Consider the following 17,977-nt stretch of genomic DNA (forward strand, 5'->3'; position numbering starts at 1 on the left):
ATCTGGTTTCAGAGCTGGTCATGGGTGCACCTCGGCCATGCTCAAGGTCCTAAACGATATCATAACTGCCATTGATAGGAGACAATACTGTGCAGCTGTATTCATCGACCTGGCCAAAGCTTTTGACTCTGTCAATCACCACATTCTTATCGGCAGACTCAACAGCCTTGGTTTCTTAAATGACTGCCTCGCCTGGTTCCCCAACTACTTCTCTGATAGAGTTCAGTGTGTCAAATTGGAGGGCCTGTTGTCAGGACCTCTGGCAGTTTCTATGGGGGTGCCACAGGTTTCAATTCTCGGGCCGACTCTCTTCTCTGTATACATCAATGATGTCGCTCTTGCTGCTGGTGATTCTCTGATCCACCTCTACATAGACGACACCATTATGTACACTTCTGGCCCTTCTTTGGACACTGTGTTAACTAACCTCCAGATGAGCTTCAATGCCATACAACTCTCCTTCCGTGGCCTCCAACTGCAAGTAAAACTAAATGCATGCTCTTCAACCGATCGCTGCCCGCACCTGCCCACACGTCCAGCATCACTACTCTGGACGGTTCTGACTTAGAATGGACAACTACAAATACCTACAGTGGGGAGATCAAGTATTTGATACACTGCCGATTTTGCAGGTTTTCCTACTTACAAAGCATGTAGAGGTCTGTATTTTTTTTTAATCATAGGTACACTTCAACTGTGAGACAGAATCTAAAAATCCAGAAAATCACATTGTATGATTTTTAAGTAATTAATTAGCATTTTATTGCATGACATAAGTATTTGATACATCAGAAAAGCAGCACTTAATATTTGGTACAGAAACCTTTGTTTGCAATTACAGGGATCATACGTTTCCTGTAGTTCTTGACCAGGTTTACACACACTGCAGCAGGGATTTTGGCCCACTCCTTCATACAGACCTTCTCCAGATCCTTCAGGTTTCGGGGCTGTCGCTGGGCAATACAGACTTTCAGCTCCCTCCAAAGATTTTCTATTGGGTTCAGGTCTGGAGACTGGCTAGGCCACTCCAGGACCTTGAGATGCTTCTTACGGAGCCACTCCTTAGTTGCCCTGGCTGTGTGTTTCGGGTCGTTGTCATGCTGGAAGAACCAGCCACGACCCATCTTCAATGCTCTTACTGAGGGAAGGAGGTTGTTGGCCAAGATCTCGCGATACATGGCCCCATCCATCCTCCCCTCAATACGGTGCAGTCGTCCTGTCCCCTTTGCAGAAAAGCACCCCCAAAGAATGATGTTTCCACCTCCATGCTTCACGGTTGGGATGGTGTTCTTGGGGTTGTACTCATCCTTCTTCTTACTCCAAACACGGCGAGTGGAGTTTAGACCAAAAAGTTATATTTTTGTCTCATCACACCACATGACCTTCTCCCATTCCTCCTCTGGATCATCCAGATGGTCATTGGCAAACTTCAGACGGGCCTGGACATGCGCTGGCTTGAGCAGGGGGACCTCCTGCTTGAGCAGGATTTTAATCCATGACGGCGTAGTGTGTTACTAATGGTTTTCTTTGAGTCTGTGGTCCCAGCTCTCTTCAGGTCATTGACCAGGTCCTGCCGTGTAGTTCTGGGCTGATCCCTCACCTTCCTCATGATCATTGATGCCCCACGAGGTGAGATCATGCATGGAGCCCCAGACAGAGGGTGATTGACCGTCATCTTGAACTTCTACCATTTTCTAATAATTGCGCCAATAGTTGTTGTTGCCACCAAGCTGCTTGCCTATTGTCCTGTAGCCCATCCCAGTCTTGTGCAGGTCTACAATTTTATCCCTGATGTCCTTACACCCTCTCTGGTTTTGGTCATTGTGGAGAGGTTGGAGTCTGTTTGATTGAGTGTGTGGACAGGTGTCTTGTATACAGGTAACAAGTTCAAACAGGTGCAGTTAATACAGGTAATGAGTGGAGAACAGGAGGGCTTCTTAAAGAAAAACTAACAGGACTGTGAGAGCCGGAATTCTTACTGGTTGGTAGGTGATCAAATACTTATGTCATGCAATAAAATGCAAATTAATTACTTAACATTCAGCCTTCGTCTCTCCCGAGCCCGTACGGGAGTTGTAGCAATGATAGTAGCTACTACAACAATTGGATACCACGAAATTGGGGAGAAAAAGGGGTAAAAAATTCATAAATAAATAAATAAATAAATTAATTATACAATGTGATTTTCTGGATTTTTGTTCGAGATTCCGTCTCTCACAGTTGAAGTGTACCTATGATAAAATTTACAGACATGTAAATAGGAAAACCTGCAAAATCGGCAGTGTTTCAAATACTTGTTCTCCCCACTGTAGGTTAGACTGTAAACTCTCCTTCCAGAATCACATTAAGCATCTCCAATCCAAAATTAAATCTAGAATCGGCTTCCTATTTTGCAACAAAGCCTCCTTCACTCATGCTGCCAAACATACCCTCGTAAAACTGACCATCCTACCGATCCTCGACTTCGGCAATGTCATTTACAAAATAGCCTCCAACACTCTACTCAACAAATTGGATGCAGTCTATCACAGTGCCATCCGTTTTGTCACCAAAGCCCCATATACTACCCACCACTGCAACCTGTACGCTCTGGTTGGCTGGCCCTCGCTTCATACACGTTGACAAACCCACTGGCTCCAAGTCATCGACAAGTCTCTGCTAGGTAAAGCCCCGCCTTATCTCAGCTCACTGGTCACCATAGCAGCACCCACCCGCAGCGCGCGCTCCAGCAGGTATATTTCACTGGTCACCCCCAAAGCCAATTCCTCTTTTGGCCGCCTTTCCTTCCAGTTCTCTGCTGCCAATTGACGAACTGCAAAAATCATATCTCCCTCACTAACTTTAAGCACCAGCTGTCAGAGCAGCTCACAGATCACTGCACCTGTACATAGCCTGTCTGTAATTAGCCCATCCAACTACCTCATCCCCATTCTGTATTTATTTACTTATCTTGCTCCTTTGCACCCTAGTATCTCTACTTGCACATTCATCTTCTGCACATCTATCACTCCAGTGTTTAATTGCTATATTGTAATTACATCGCCACCATGGCCTATTTATTGACTCCCTTACCTTATTGGCACACAATGTATATAGACTTTTTCTACTGTATTATTGACTGTATGTTTGTTTATTCCATGTGTAACTCTGTGTTGTTGTATGTGTCGAACTGCTTTGCTTTATCTTGGCCAGGTCGCAGTTGTAAATGAGAACTTGTTCTCAACTAGCCTACCTGGTTAAATAAAGGTGAAATAAAAAAATAAAAAATCTTGTTAATTGGTCCTGCTGGGCATAAGGTGAGGTGCAATGATGTCAAGAATCTACCCTCAAATAGCAATAAGATTACCAAAACAATGCTATGGAAATTAGACCGAGGCAGACCCTGGGCTTACCTCTCACGCAAATGACCTCCACAGAGTTGGGAAATACCCCGATCTTACTCTCCTCTTCCCTTCCCCTACCACCAGCCCCCCGCTACTCTGGTCACGTTCTGTACCGGTGAGACGGAGAGTCTAGGAAGAGCGCAGGAGAGGAGGGGGCTTCCCCCTTCTGCTCACCAGGCAGGAGGGCCCACTATGACACACCCACGCCACCACCATGAGCTCTGAAATGCAGCAAGCACAGGCTGATATCCCTCACAGCTCTCTGAGTATACTATACTAACTGCACGTGGACTATACTGTAGGCCCCTACAGCAATACATTTACTTCTATGTTACTGTGTTCTAGCCCAGTCAATGTGCTCTGGCTCTGTCCTCTCTCTCTCTCTGTCCCTGTGGTATCCAGCACAACCTTGGTCTGAGGAGAAGATTGAGCCCTTTGGGAGTCCTCGAGCTACTCTGACTAAGCTAATTCCTCTCTGGGTGCTCTCTTCCTCTGGAAGGCAGATTAAAGCCCTTTTCCCCACGACCCTGTGGCTCTTTAAGACGGATTACTGAGGGTGGGTAGTGGCTTCTGATCCCGCCGTGGTCTGAAGTGGTACGACACCACGCTGACCAGGCTAATAGCCTCTCTAGCTACTGTAGCTGGGGGGAAAAAGTATCCTTTGGCCTTAGAGTGTTGGGCTTCTGACGGAGAAGTGGAGAAAGGGGGTGGTAGGGCCAGGAAGGATAGGGGGAGGTAAGGGTGCAGGAGTCAGAAGTGAATGGGAGCCCTGTAGTTTCTAGCTGGGAGAAAATAGAATCCTTTGGTCTCATTACACTGGGCTTCTGAGGAGGAGGGGGGGCAGAGGAAGTGGGAGGTAGGGGTCTAAATGGGGGAGGTAGCCCTGGAAAGTAGAATGCTCAGAGTTCTGCAGGGGGAGGATCTGTGGGGGGGCATAGGGGGTTAGGGGAGATTCAGTAGTTCAGGGGTCAGTAATGGAGGGTAGCTCTGGGATAAGGGAGGAGGTGGTACAGTAGCACTGTAAAGTGCCTGCCTCTGGGGCTCTCTGGCGGGAGTCGGGACACCCCATGCCAGGGGCCAGACTAGAAGTGTCTGGGTATTCCCAGTCCTTTGTTCTTGTATGGCTCAGCCTCCCTCAGTACAGTCATGGGACACAGTCACAGGAACACTCTCTTCTAATAAAGCTGATGTCTCGAGGTGTGATCTGACACACACACACACACTTGTAGACGTACGCACGCAAGCAAAAATGCAGTACACATGGAAGTAAGGACGCTCGTACACAGACACTTACACGCCTTCTCCCTTATATCCACGCATACACAGACCATAAGTCCAACAATGGCTGTCTTCAATGGAGGGCAAATCTCTAACAAGAGCTCAAACATCATTGCAAGAATAATATTCCTAAAAGGAGACATGTCAGTCTCCAGTACTCCTGTGCAGATGAGGTTAAGAGAGGAGGAATATGATTGGTTACGAACCAGGAAGCCAGAGGAATTGTCAAGGAGACAGCGGAAGCGACAGACGAAGTTCCTCTCCAGGAAGGAGGAGTTCTCTGGAGGCAGCTGATCGGGGTTATAGGTCACCAGGGATGAGCTGGGGACTGGCTTTCCATCTGAGGAATAGAAACAGGTCAAGGACCAAGTCAAATCACTATATTCAATGCCTACTTCATTTGTTGGTCTATTAAAATGGCTGTTGAACAGAGTTTAACAGGGTCCAGATGCTCCTACATTATGTTTGGTGAGTGTGTGTATGTGCCTGTGTGTGCGTGCACTTATGTGTGTGTGTGTGGGTGTGTAGCTCCAGTCTGTCCCTCCCTCTTCTCCATTCCGTCCCTGTTCTAAAGTACCATGATAACGCTACGGTAGCTAGCTCTAACCCCCTGCCTGATTAAAACAGACGGCTGTGTGTGTTCTAACATTTACCCTGCAAGTCATGGAGAGCCTGATAAAGATCACCTCCCTCTCTCCATCTTCTCTACTCTCTCTCTCTCTCTACATGCTCTTTTTCTCTCCCTCTCCTCCTCTCTCTCTCTCTCATCTCCTTCCCTCTCTCTACATAGCTCAGCTGGGGAAATTGGGGTCATTGGGTCTGAGTGACTAACCCATTGGGTCTGAGTGACTTCAGGCTGACTCGTTGCAGTTCTTCGTTTGATCATGTTTTCATGTTTTTTTTGTTCTGCTAGTAGTAAACGTCAACCAGTGTGGTGTATGCTGTCACCGTATGTGTCACTTTAAAGTGAAACAACGACTTCACTACAACTAACTACCACATTGAAACAAAGCAGTTTCTTTTTATCTTTTGTTTTTGTTCTGCTAGTAGTTCACCTCAGCCCCTTCCACAAGTTCAATTTCAGTATGTCATATATACTGTATGTATTGCCATCTGTACATTTGCAACAAAGCATCAAACATACTTCGCTAGCTAAACTCCCTTGTTCAGGACCCTGTCTTTCAAAGATAATTCGTAAAAATCCAAATCACTTTTAACAGATCTTCAATGTAAATGGTTTAAACACGGTTTCCCATGCTTGTTCAATGAAACACAAACAATTAATGTACATGCACCTGTGGAACGGTCGTTAAGACACTAACAGCTTACAGACAGTAGGCTATTAAGGTCACAGGTATGAAAACTTAGGACACTAAAGAGGCCTTTCTACTGACTCCCAGGGTCCCTGCTCATCTGCGTGAACGTGCCTTAGGCATGCTGCAAAGAGACTGCAGATGTGGCCAGGGCAATAAATTGCAATGTCTGTACTGTGAGACACCTAAGATGGTGCTACAGGGAGACAGGATGGACAGCTGATCGTCCTCGCAGTGGCAGACCACGTGTAACAACACCCGCACAGGATCGGTACATCCAAACATCACACCTGTGGGACAGGTACAGGATGGCAACAACAACTGCCCGAGTTACACCAGGAATGCATAATTCCTCCCTCAGTGCTCAGACTGTCCGCAATAGGCTGAGATGGACTGAGGGCTTGTAGGCCTGTTGTAAGGCAGGTCCTAACCAGACATCACCATTAACAACGTCGCCTAGGGGCACAAACCCACCGTCGCTGGACCAGACAGGACTGGCTAAAAGTGCTCTTCACTGACGAGTTGCGGTTTTGTCTCACCAGGGGTGATGGTCGGATTCGCGTTTATCGACAAAGGAATGAGCGTTACACCGAGGCCTGTACTCTGGAGCGGGATCGATTTGGAGGTGGAGGTTCCGTCATGGTCTGGGGCCGTGTGTCACAGCATCATCGGACTGAGCTTGTTGTCATTGCAGGCAATCTCAACGCTGTGCGTTGCAGGGAAGACATCCTCTTCCCTCATGTGGTACCCTTCCTGCAGGCTCATCCTGACATGATCCTCTAGCATGACAATGCCACCAGCCATACTGCTCGTTCTGTGCGTGATTTCCTTCAAGACAGGAATGTCAGTGTTCTGCCATGGCCAGCGAAGAGCCCAGATCTCAATCCCATTAAGCACGTCTGGGACTTGTTGGATCGGAGGGTGAGGGCTAGGGCCATTCCCCCCAGAAATGTCCGGGAACTTACAGGTGCCTTGGTGGAAGAGAGGGGTAACGTCTCACACCAAGAACTGGCAAATCTGGTGCAGTCCATGAGGAGGAGATGCACTGCAGTACTTAATGCAGCTGGTGGCCACACCAGATACTGACTGTTACTTTTGATTTTGACCCCCCCCCCCCCCCTTTGTTCAGGGACACATTATTCAATTTCTGTTAGTCACATGTCAGTTTATGTCTCAGTTGCTGAATCTTGTTATGTTCATACAAATATTTACAGTACACATGTTCAATTTGCTGAAAATAAACGCAGTTGACAGTGAGAGGACGTTTCTTTTTAGTTTAGTTTAGTAATGTGAAAGGCTCACATTGGCTTGGGACAGATTTGTGAAAATGGGTCGGCCCGGAATAGACAGTGAGACGCAGAGTAAGACTGACCTGGGGGTGACTCCACCTGCTGGGGCACGGCCGGGGGGTTGAGAGCCCAGTGGAGGTTCCTCCTAAACTCCTGCTGGTCCTCAGTATGGATCAGATCAAACACACTCTGGTGCATCACGTCTGTCTGGAACAAGGAGAGAAAGAGAGAGGTCTTTAGAAAGGTCACGTGCACCAGCACATAGGACTGGGAACTATTGTCTGACTTACTGAAAAATGATCTAAACACAACTGAGTTCACTCCTGTAGAATCAGTAGGATGATGTGCACACACACACACACACACACACACACACACACACACACACACACACACACACACACACACACACACACACACACACACACACACACACACACACACACACACACACACACACACACACACACACACACACACACACACACACACACACACCTCCTTGTTTTGTGGGCTTGCAGTGAGGAGGAAGGTTAGGGCATGAGCTGGACCACCTCAAGAGAGTTGGTGACATGGACACAGAGAGTGGTGACATGGTCACAGCACAGCCCGAGGTTCCGTGTCACACTAGCATCTCAGTGCTACCTCTCATTACCATACACACAGCTCCACATCAGGCAGCCACATCCAAAAGGATTTCAGTTAGCACTGTAGATGTGAAGTGATGGTTGTTGAAATGAAACAAGGCCTGAGAGGTGTGGTTCACATTGTGGGAACATTTATTCTACAGCAGCTTGCAGTTACAGCAGTATGAACACCACAGGAGGTTGGTGGCATCTTAATTGGGGAGGACGGGCGCGTGGTAATGGCTGGAGCGGAATTGAGGGAATGGTAATCATATACATTTGATGCCATTCCATTCGCTCCTTTCCAGCCATTATTATGAGCCATCCTCCCCTCAGCAGCCTCCACTGATGAACACAGAGAGAAAGAAAGCGAGTGCTAGAGGGAGAGAGAGAGGGAGAGAGAGAAGGAAAGAGAGAGAGAGAATGAAAGAGAGAGAAGGAAAAAGAGAGAGAGAAGGAAAGAGAGAGAGAGAGAAGGAAAGAGAGAAGGAAAGAGAGAGAGAGAATGAAAGAGAGAAGGAAAAAGAGAGAGAGAAGGAAAGAGAGAGAGAAGGAAAGAGAGAAATGCGGAGCGAGAGAGAGAGAAGGAAATGGAGAAGGAAAGAGAGAGAATGAAAGGGAGAAGGAAAGAGAGAGAGAGAATGAAAGAGAGAAGGAAAAAGAGAGAGAGAAGGAAAGAGAGAGTGAGAAGGAAAGAGAGAAATAGGGAGCGAGAGAGAGAGAAGGAAAGAGAGAAGGAAAGAGAGAGAGAGCTTTAACGGGTGATATTAATTGCTAATACAGCTTAACCCAACTGTGTACGCAAGCATGGATGTTATCAAAAGGTGATCCAACCTGAATAAATAAGGCTATGAGAGCAGTTAATTAGCTGCTGGGGGTTAACTCAATTAAAGAAACGTAGGACAGACATTATGCATGCTTATCGAGGTCTGTGATTAAATATGCTATAGATCAGCTCCTATTAACTAATTAACCTGCGTTTGACCTCTCTGGACGGGGTTATCAAACCCTTATCCAGTGGAAATCCTGACTCAAGCAAGCTAAAGCGCTTAGCACAGAGCAGGGCTGGGTACCAGAGGGCATTGTGGGCAAGACTAGGGAACGGAGGGGGGCGGAGGTGGGGCAAAAGGGCAGGCAAGGACACAAGGCAGTGTTGGGTGAAGGTTGGCACTGTACAGCAGCATATTTATGTTCACCCTCATTCTGGCTGTAACTGTTGGGGCAAAGAAGGGGCAGGATGCAGAGAGAGCTACCCTCCTGTAGGTTTTCACTCCCAAACCTGTTCCTGGAGAGCTACCCTCCTGTAGGTTTTCACTCCCAAACCTGTTCCTGGAGAGCTACCCTCCTGTAGGTTTTCACTCCCACCCCAGTTGTAACTAACATGATTCAGCTTATCAACCAGATAATTATTAGAATCAGGTGCGCTAGATCCGGTTTGGCACAAAAACCAGTAGGACTATAGTTTTCAGTCCGTGTCCCAGCACTCCCTGGGTCGTTCTATAGTAAATAGAATGAGGGCAGAGTCATGTAAAGCCTAGTCCAACTGGCTTGGCCGAGGCTAACCTCTTCCAGACTCCCTCTGTGCCATGCTGTGGCTATGTAGGCAGGCCCAATCCTCCTCTCTCTGCTCAGTGTGTGTGTGTGTGTGTGTGCGTGCGTGTGTGCTTGAACGGCAATGTGTGTGTGTATGATGTACGGTGTGTGTGCTGCGTGTGTGTGTGTGTGTGTGTGTGTGTGCGTGCGCGTTTGAGCGGCAGTGTGTGTGTGTGTATGATGTACGGTGTGTGTGGTGCGTGTGCCAGTGGGTTTGAGTGGCTGCGAGCCCTGTGATCAGCAGTAGAGACTTACTTGGTGGAATCCCAGGTAATCTTGAATGGTGTGAGAGGAGTAGAATATGACCCCCTCTGCAGTGATGACCAGGACAAAACCATTAAGGGCCTGAGGAGGGAGAACAAGTCACAACAGACAGGAAGTTAGGGAATGTCCCTCACTGCGTACTGCTATCAAAGACGTTTAGCGAGTGCAATTATTTTGGGGCCTGACAAAGAGGATAGAGAGGAGATTGACACAAATGAATAGCAGCTTCTGAATGACTGTGTCCGGTGTCCATCACGAGAAGACAGTGACAACCCATATTCTAGTGATACATTTGTGCCATTTGGTGTGTCTTGTATTTCAATGCCAACACCAAGCATGTATAAAACAGCAGGACAGACTACAGCGTGCAGACATTCAAGACAGATTCCTGAGGACGGGAGGTCCTATCAAACCTGGCCTATTCTGACAGACACAACTGAGAGAGGGGGGAAACAGAGGGCGACAAAAAGAGAAACTGCAAACAGGGGCATGACACCACTTCAGGCTGTGAAGGAGAGGGGGAGGAGAGGAGCAGTGGAGGAGAGGGGAGGAGGAGAGGCAAGACGCCCCACTCTGAGGACGTGTCACCTGAACACAATGACAGGCTGGAGATGGGGAGGAGGGGAGAAAGAGGGGGAGGTGAGAGAGAGAAAGGGAGGGGGCGGGGGTGTAGGTCACAGAACCATACAGAGTGTCTCACACTTTGCTATTCCATCTCCCCCCCACAATGCTCAGGGGCAAAGGAGTCGTTCCGTCGCTCTGTTCGCTCTAGGTGTGTATACGTGCGTGGGTACACGTTCCCTAAACCAACCGATGGCACTACAGGGCAGCTGTCCTGACACTCACATCCTCGAATACCCCATCATATTCATTTCCAACATGTCAGCAACGAGAGCCCCATTACACAATCTACAGTGGATGGAAACTATAGCCTCATAGCCTACCATACACGGGTCATTATCTGCCTTTTTCCACGGATGGCACCCAGAGAAACATAACCCAGATAATATCAGGTTGGATGACTCCCATCCCTTTTGCAAGTAAATAGCTATATGATTCAAATTCTACCTGGCAGACCCAATATCATATTTCCCCCAGTTAGCGTTGTGTAAAGTACTTCTTAGCTTTTGTCTGGGTAAGCTATAATGAACTCAAGGGCCACAAACTGCTCGTCCTGGCCTGCCTTTATTTCTGTCTTTAAACCTGAAGGCTCCTAGTCCTGTCTGAAACCCTGACATCCATGGGATCCCGAGGATCCTCGTAGCTGCCGGCTCATACAGTTTCTTCTTTATTATGCAGGCCCTACGCTCTCTCAAAAAATACCCAGAAAGCTGCCACCCCCACTGTCACCCCGGGCCATCCACTTCCTAGTTCTATCTCCGTGGCCCGACGCCCCCACATTGTACATAAACACTCAGAAAGCAGAGCGGTGTTCAGGCTCTCTGTATAAATATTTAGATTAGTCTGTCTAGCTGAAGACCACACAGCCCCCTCCCTGGGGGGTGGGGGGGGGGAACTTGGGCAGTCACCAAAAATCTTGATAAAAAATGTATTTTTCATATTTCATGGGGCTGTGGACATCATGCACTTGTCCAGGATGAAAGAACGCTGCCTGCTGTAGTTATAGCGGCCGTCAGCAGACAGAACAAAACACAGAGTGGCAAGGGGATGTGAGAGGCGCACTGGGAATGGAGAGAGAGAATAGCTCACGAAAGAGGAAGGAAGGATGAAGGGAGATTGAAAGAGAGAGGGATACGAAAAAGAGAGAGATGGAGTGAGAGAGAGATTGAGAGAGAAAAAACAGGACACAGGAATGATAGAGAGAACGGGGAATGGATAGAGGAAAAGAGGCTGGTTGAAAGATCAGAGAGGGAGAGAGAGCAAGCCTGTTCCAGTCTGCAACATGGCACAGCTAGTTGTTTGTTTTCCCAGCCTGTATGCCATCTGGTCTGGATGTATGCCCCCTGACAGAGTGACAGCAAACACTGGCACAGACTGGCAGGGCAAACACTGGCACAGACTGGCAGGGCAAACACTGGCACAGACTGGCAGGGCAAACACTGGCACAGACTGGCAGGGCAAACACTGGCACAGACTGGCAGGCCAAACACTGGCACAGACTGGCAGGCCAAACACTGGCACAGACTGGCAGGGCAAACACTGGCACAGACTGGCAGGCCAAACACTGGAACAGACTGGCAGGCCAAACACTGGAACAGTATGGTAGGGCAAACACTGGCACAGACTGGCAGGGCAAACACTGGCACAGACTGGCAGGGCAAACACTGGCACAGACTGGCAGGGCAAACACTGGCACAGACTGGCAGGGCAAACACTGGCACAGACTGGCAGGCCAAACACTGGCGCAGACTGGCAGGGCAAACACTGGCACAGACTGGCAGGGCAAACACTGGCACAGACTGGCAGGGCAAACACTGGCACAGACTGGCAGGGCAAACACTGGAACAGACTGGCAGGGCAAACACTGGAACAGACTGGCAGGCCAAACACTGGAAGAGTATGGTAGGGCAAACACCGTAGGGCAAACACTGGCACAGACTGGCAGGGCAAACACTGGAACAGTATGGTAGGGCAAAAACTGGCACAGACTGGCAGGGCAAACACTGGCACAGACTGGCAGGGCAAACACTGGCACAGACTGGCAGGCCAAACACTGGCACAGACTGGCAGGCCAAACACTGGCACAGACTGGCAGGGCAAACACTGGCACAGACTGGCAGGCCAAACACTGGAACAGACTGGCAGGCCAAACACTGGAACAGTATGGTAGGGCAAACACTGGCACAGTATGGCAGGACAAACACTGGCACAAGATGGTAGGGCAAACACTGGCACAGTATGGTAGGGCAAACACTGGCACAGTATGGTAGGGCAAACAATGTCACAGTATGCTAAGGCAAACACTGGCACAGTATGGTAGGGCAAACACTGGAACAGACTGGCAGGGCAAACACTGGAACTGTATGGTAGGCCAAACACTGGCACAGACTGGCAGGGCAAACACTGGAACAGTATGGTAGGCCAAACACTGGCACAGACTGGCAGGGCAAACACTGGAACAGTATGTCAGGCCAAACACGGGCACAGACTGGCAGGGCAAACACTGGAACAGTATGGTAGGCCAAACACTGGCACAGACTGGCAGGGCAAACACTGGAACAGTATGGTAGGCCAAACACTGGCACAGTATGGCAGGCCAAACACTGGCACAGACAGGCAGGCCAAACACTGGCACAGTATGGCAGGCAAAACACTGGCACAGTATGGTAGGGCAAACACTGGCACAGTATGGCAGGACAAACACTGGCACAAGATGGTAGGGCAAACACTGGCACAGTATGGTAGGGCAAACACTGGCACAGTATGGTAGGGCAAACAATGTCACAGTATGGTAAGGCAAACACTGGCACAGTATGGTAGGGCAAACACTGGAACAGACTGGCAGGGCAAACACTGGAACTGTATGGTAGGCCAAACACTGGCACAGACTGGCAGGGCAAACACTGGAACAGTATGGTAGGCCAAACACTGGCACAGACTGGCAGGGCAAACACTGGAACAGTATGTCAGGCCAAACACGGGCACAGACTGGCAGGGCAAACACTGGAAAAGTATGGTAGGCCAAACACTGGCACAGACTGGCAGGGCAAACACTGGAACAGTATGGTAGGCCAAACACTGGCACAGTATGGCAGGCCAAACACTGGCACAGACAGGCAGGCCAAACACTGGCACAGTATGGCAGGCAAAACACTGGCACAGTATGGTAGGGCAAACACTGGCACAGTATGGTAGGGCAAACACTGGCACAGTATGGTAGGGCAAACACTGGCACAGTATGGTAGGGCAAGCACTGGAACAGTATGGCAGGCCAAACACTGGCACAGTATGGCAGGCCAAACACTGGCACAGTATGGTAGGGCAAACACTGGCACAGTATGGTAGGGCAAACACTGGAACAGTATGGCAGGCCAAACACTGGCACAGTATGGTAGGGCAAACACTGGCACAGTATGGTAGGGCAAACACTGGCACAGTATGGTAGGGCAAACACTGGCACAGACTGGCAGGGCAAACACTGGCACAGACTGGCAGGGCAAACTCTGGCACAGACTGGCAGGCCATACACTGGAACAGACTGGCAGGCCAAACACTGGAACAGTATGGTAGGGCAAACACTGGCACAGTATGGTAAGGCAAACACTGGCACAGTATGGTAGGGCAAACACTGGAACAGACTGGCAGGGCAAACACTGGAACTGTATGGTAGGCCAAACACTGGCACAGACTGGCAGGGCGAACACTGGAACAGTATGTCAGGCCAAACACTGGCACAGACTGGCAGGGCAAACACTGGAACAGTATGATAGGCCAAACACTGGCACAGACTGGCAGGGCAAACACTGGAACAGTATGGTAGGCCAAACACTGGCACAGTATGGCAGGCCAGACACTGGCACAGACAGGCAGGCCAAACACTGGCACAGTATGGCAGGCAAAACACTGGCACAGTATGGCAGGCAAAACACTGGCACAGTATGGTAGGGCAAACACTGGCACAGTATGGTAGGGCAAGCACTGGAACAGTATGGCAGGCCAAACACTGGCACAGTATGGCAGGCCAAACACTGGCACAGTATGGTAGGGCAAACACTGGCACAGTATGGTAGGGCAAACACTGGAACAGTATGGCAGGCCAAACACTGGCACAGTATGGTAGGGCAAACACTGGCACAGTATGGTAGGGCAAACACTGGCACAGTATGGTAGGACAAACAATGGCACAGTATGGTAGGGCAAACACTGGCACCGTATTGTAGGGCAAACACTGGCACAGTATGGTAGGGCAAACACTGGCACAGTATGGTAGGGCAAACACTGGCACAGTATGGTAGGGCAAACACTGGCCCAGTATGGCAGGCCAAACACTGGCACAGTATGGTAGGGCAAACACTGGCACAGTATGGTAGGGCAAACACTGGCACAGTATGGTAGGGCAAACACTGGCACAGTATGGTAGGGCAAACACTGGCACAGTATGGTAGGGAAAACACTGGCACAGTATGGTAGGGCAAACACTGGCACAGTATGGCAGGCCAAACACTGGCACAGTATGGTAGGGCAAACACTGGCACAGTATGGTAGGGCAAACACTGGCACAGTATGGTAGGGCAAACACTGGCACAGTATGGTAGGGCAAACACTGGCACAGTATGGTAGGGCAAACACTGGCACAGTATGGTAGGGCAAACACTGGCACAGTATGGTAGGGCAAACACTGGCACAGTATGGTAGGGCAAACACTGGCACAGTATGGTTGGGAAAACACTGGAACAGTATGGTAGGGCAAACACTGGCACAGTATGGTAGGGCAAACACTGGCACAGTATGGTAGGGCAAACACTGGCACAGTATGGTAGGGCAAACACTGGCACAGTATGGTAGGGCAAACACTGGCACCGTATTGTAGGGCAAACACTGGCACAGTATAATAGGGCAAACACTGGCACAGTATAATAGGGGAAACACTGGCACAATATGGTAGGGCAAACACTGGCACAGTATGGTAGGGCAAACACTGGAACAGTATGGCAGGCCAAACACTGGAACAGTATGGCAGGCCAAACACTGGCACAGTATGGTAGGGCAAACACTGGCACAGTATGGTAGGGCAAACACTGGAACAGTATGGCAGACCAAACACTGGCACAGTATGGTAGGGCAAACACTGGCACAGTATGGTAGGGCAAACACTGGCACAATATGGTAGGGCAAACACTGGCACAGTATGGTAGGGCAAACACTGGCACCGTATTGTAGGGCAAACACTGGCACAGTATGGTAGGGCAAACACTGGCACAGTATGGTAGGGCAAACACTGGCACAGTATGGTAGGGCAAACACTGGCACAGTATGGTAGGGCAAACACTGGCACAGTATGGTAGGGCAAACACTGGCACAGTATGGTAGGGCAAACACTGGCACAGTATGGTAGGGCAAACACTGGCACAGTATGGTAGGGCAAACACTGGCACAGTATGGCAGGCCAAACACAAGGCACAGTATGGTAGGGCAAACACTGGCACAGTATGGTAGGGCAAACACTGGCACAGTATGGTAGGGCAAACACTGGCACAGTATGGTAGGGCAAACACTGGCACCGTATTGTAGGGCAAACACTGGCACAGTATGGTAGGGCAAACACTGGCACAGTATGGTTGGGCAAACACTGGAACAGTATGGTAGGCCAAACACTGGCACAGTATGGTAGGGCAAACACTGGCACAGTATGGTAGGGCAAACACTGGAACAGTATGGTAGGGCAAACATTGGCACAGTATGGTAGGGCAAACACTGGCACCGTATTGTAGGGCAAACACTGGCACAGTATAATAGGGGAAACACTGGCACAGTATGGTAGGGCAAACACTGGCACAGTATGGTAGGGCAAACACTGGCACAGTATGGTAGGGCAAACACTGGAACAGTATGGCAGGCCAAACACTGGCACAGTATGGCAGGCCAAACACTGCCACAGTATGGTAGGGCAAACAATGTCACAGTATGGTAGGCCAAACACTGGCACAGTATGGTAGGGCAAACACTGGAACAGTACGGCAGGCCAAACACTGGAACAGTATGGCAGGCCAAACACTGGCACAGTATGGTAGGGCAAACACTGGCACAGTATGGTAGGGCAAACACTGGCACAGTATGGTAGGGCAAACACTGGCACAGTATGGTAGGGCAAACACTGGAACATACTGGCAGGGCAAACACTGGAACAGTATGTCAGGCCAAACACTGGCACAGACTGGCAGGGCAAACACTGGAACAGTATGGTAGGCCAAACACTGGCACAGACTGGCAGGGCAAACACTGGCACAGTATGGCAGGCCAAACACTGGCACAGTATGGTAGGGCAAACACTGGCACAGTATGGTAGGGCAAACACTGGCACAGTATGGTAGGGCAAACACTGGCACAGTATGGTAGGGCAAACACTGGCACAGTATGGTAGGGAAAACACTGGCACAGTATGGTAGGGCAAACACTGGCACAGTATGGCAGGCCAAACACTGGCACAGTATGGTAGGGCAAACACTGGCACAGTATGGTAGGGCAAACACTGGCACAGTATGGTAGGGCAAACACTGGCACAGTATGGTAGGGCAAGCACTGGCACAGTATGGTAGGGCAAACACTGGCACAGTATGGTAGGGCAAACACTGGCACAGTATGGTTAGGAAAACACTGGAACAGTATGGTAGGCCAAACACTGGCACAGTATGGTAGGGCAAACACTGGCACAGTATGGTAGGGCAAACACTGGCACAGTATAATAGGGGAAACACTGGCACAGTATGGTAGGGCAAACACTGGCACAGTATGGTAGGGCAAGCACTGGAACAGTATGGCAGGCCAAACACTGGAACAGTATGGCAGGCCAAACACTGGCACAGTATGGTAGGGCAAACACTGGCACAGTATGGTAGGGCAAACACTGGAACAGTATGGCAGACCAAACACTGGCACAGTATGGTAGGGCAAACACTGGCACAGTATGGTAGGGCAAACACTGGCACAATATGGTAGGGCAAACACTGGCACAGTATGGTAGGGCAAACACTGGCACCGTATTGTAGGGCAAACACTGGCACAGTATGGTAGGGCAAACACTGGCACAGTATGGTAGGGCAAACACTGGCACAGTATGGTAGGGCAAACACTGGCCCAGTATGGCAGGCCAAACACTGGCACAGTATGGTAGGGCAAACACTGGCACAGTATGGTAGGGCAAACACTGGCACAGTATGGTAGGGCAAACACTGGAACAGTATAGCAGGCCAAACACTGGCACAGCATGGTAGGGCAAACACTGGCACAGTATGGTAGGGCAAACACTGGCACAGTATGGTAGGGCAAACACTGGCACAGTATGGTAGGGCAAACACTGGCACCGTATTGTAGGGCAAACACTGGCACAGTATGGTAGGGCAAACACTGGCACAGTATGGTAGGGCAAACACTGGCACAGTATGGTAGGGCAAACACTGGCCCAGTATGGCAGGCCAAACACTGGCACAGTATGGTAGGGCAAACACTGGCACAGTATGGTAGGGCAAACACTGGCACAGTATGGTAGGGCAAACACTGGCACAGTATGGTAGGGCAAACACTGGCACAGTATGGTAGGGCAAACACTGGCA

At 49.7% G+C, this 17,977-nt stretch overlaps 1 protein-coding gene across 2 annotated transcripts in view; it reads right to left on the bottom strand.

The window, feature by feature from the left end:
- LOC110495916 (aryl hydrocarbon receptor) overlaps nt 1-17,977 on the bottom strand; it is an 80,695-nt gene that overhangs the window by 31,408 nt on the left and 31,310 nt on the right. For both annotated transcript variants that reach the window (XM_036952419.1, XM_036952418.1), the window contains 3 exons: nt 9,738-9,827; nt 7,347-7,470; nt 4,868-5,001 (listed from right to left, as the gene is read on the bottom strand). In XM_036952419.1, coding sequence (XP_036808314.1) covers nt 4,868-5,001; nt 7,347-7,470; nt 9,738-9,827 — 348 coding nt within the window. The remainder of the gene's footprint in view (nt 1-4,867; nt 5,002-7,346; nt 7,471-9,737; nt 9,828-17,977) is intronic.

The sequence above is a fragment of the Oncorhynchus mykiss genome, chromosome 18, assembly GCF_013265735.2.
Source record: "Oncorhynchus mykiss isolate Arlee chromosome 18, USDA_OmykA_1.1, whole genome shotgun sequence".
Lineage (NCBI taxonomy): Eukaryota > Metazoa > Chordata > Actinopteri > Salmoniformes > Salmonidae > Oncorhynchus > Oncorhynchus mykiss.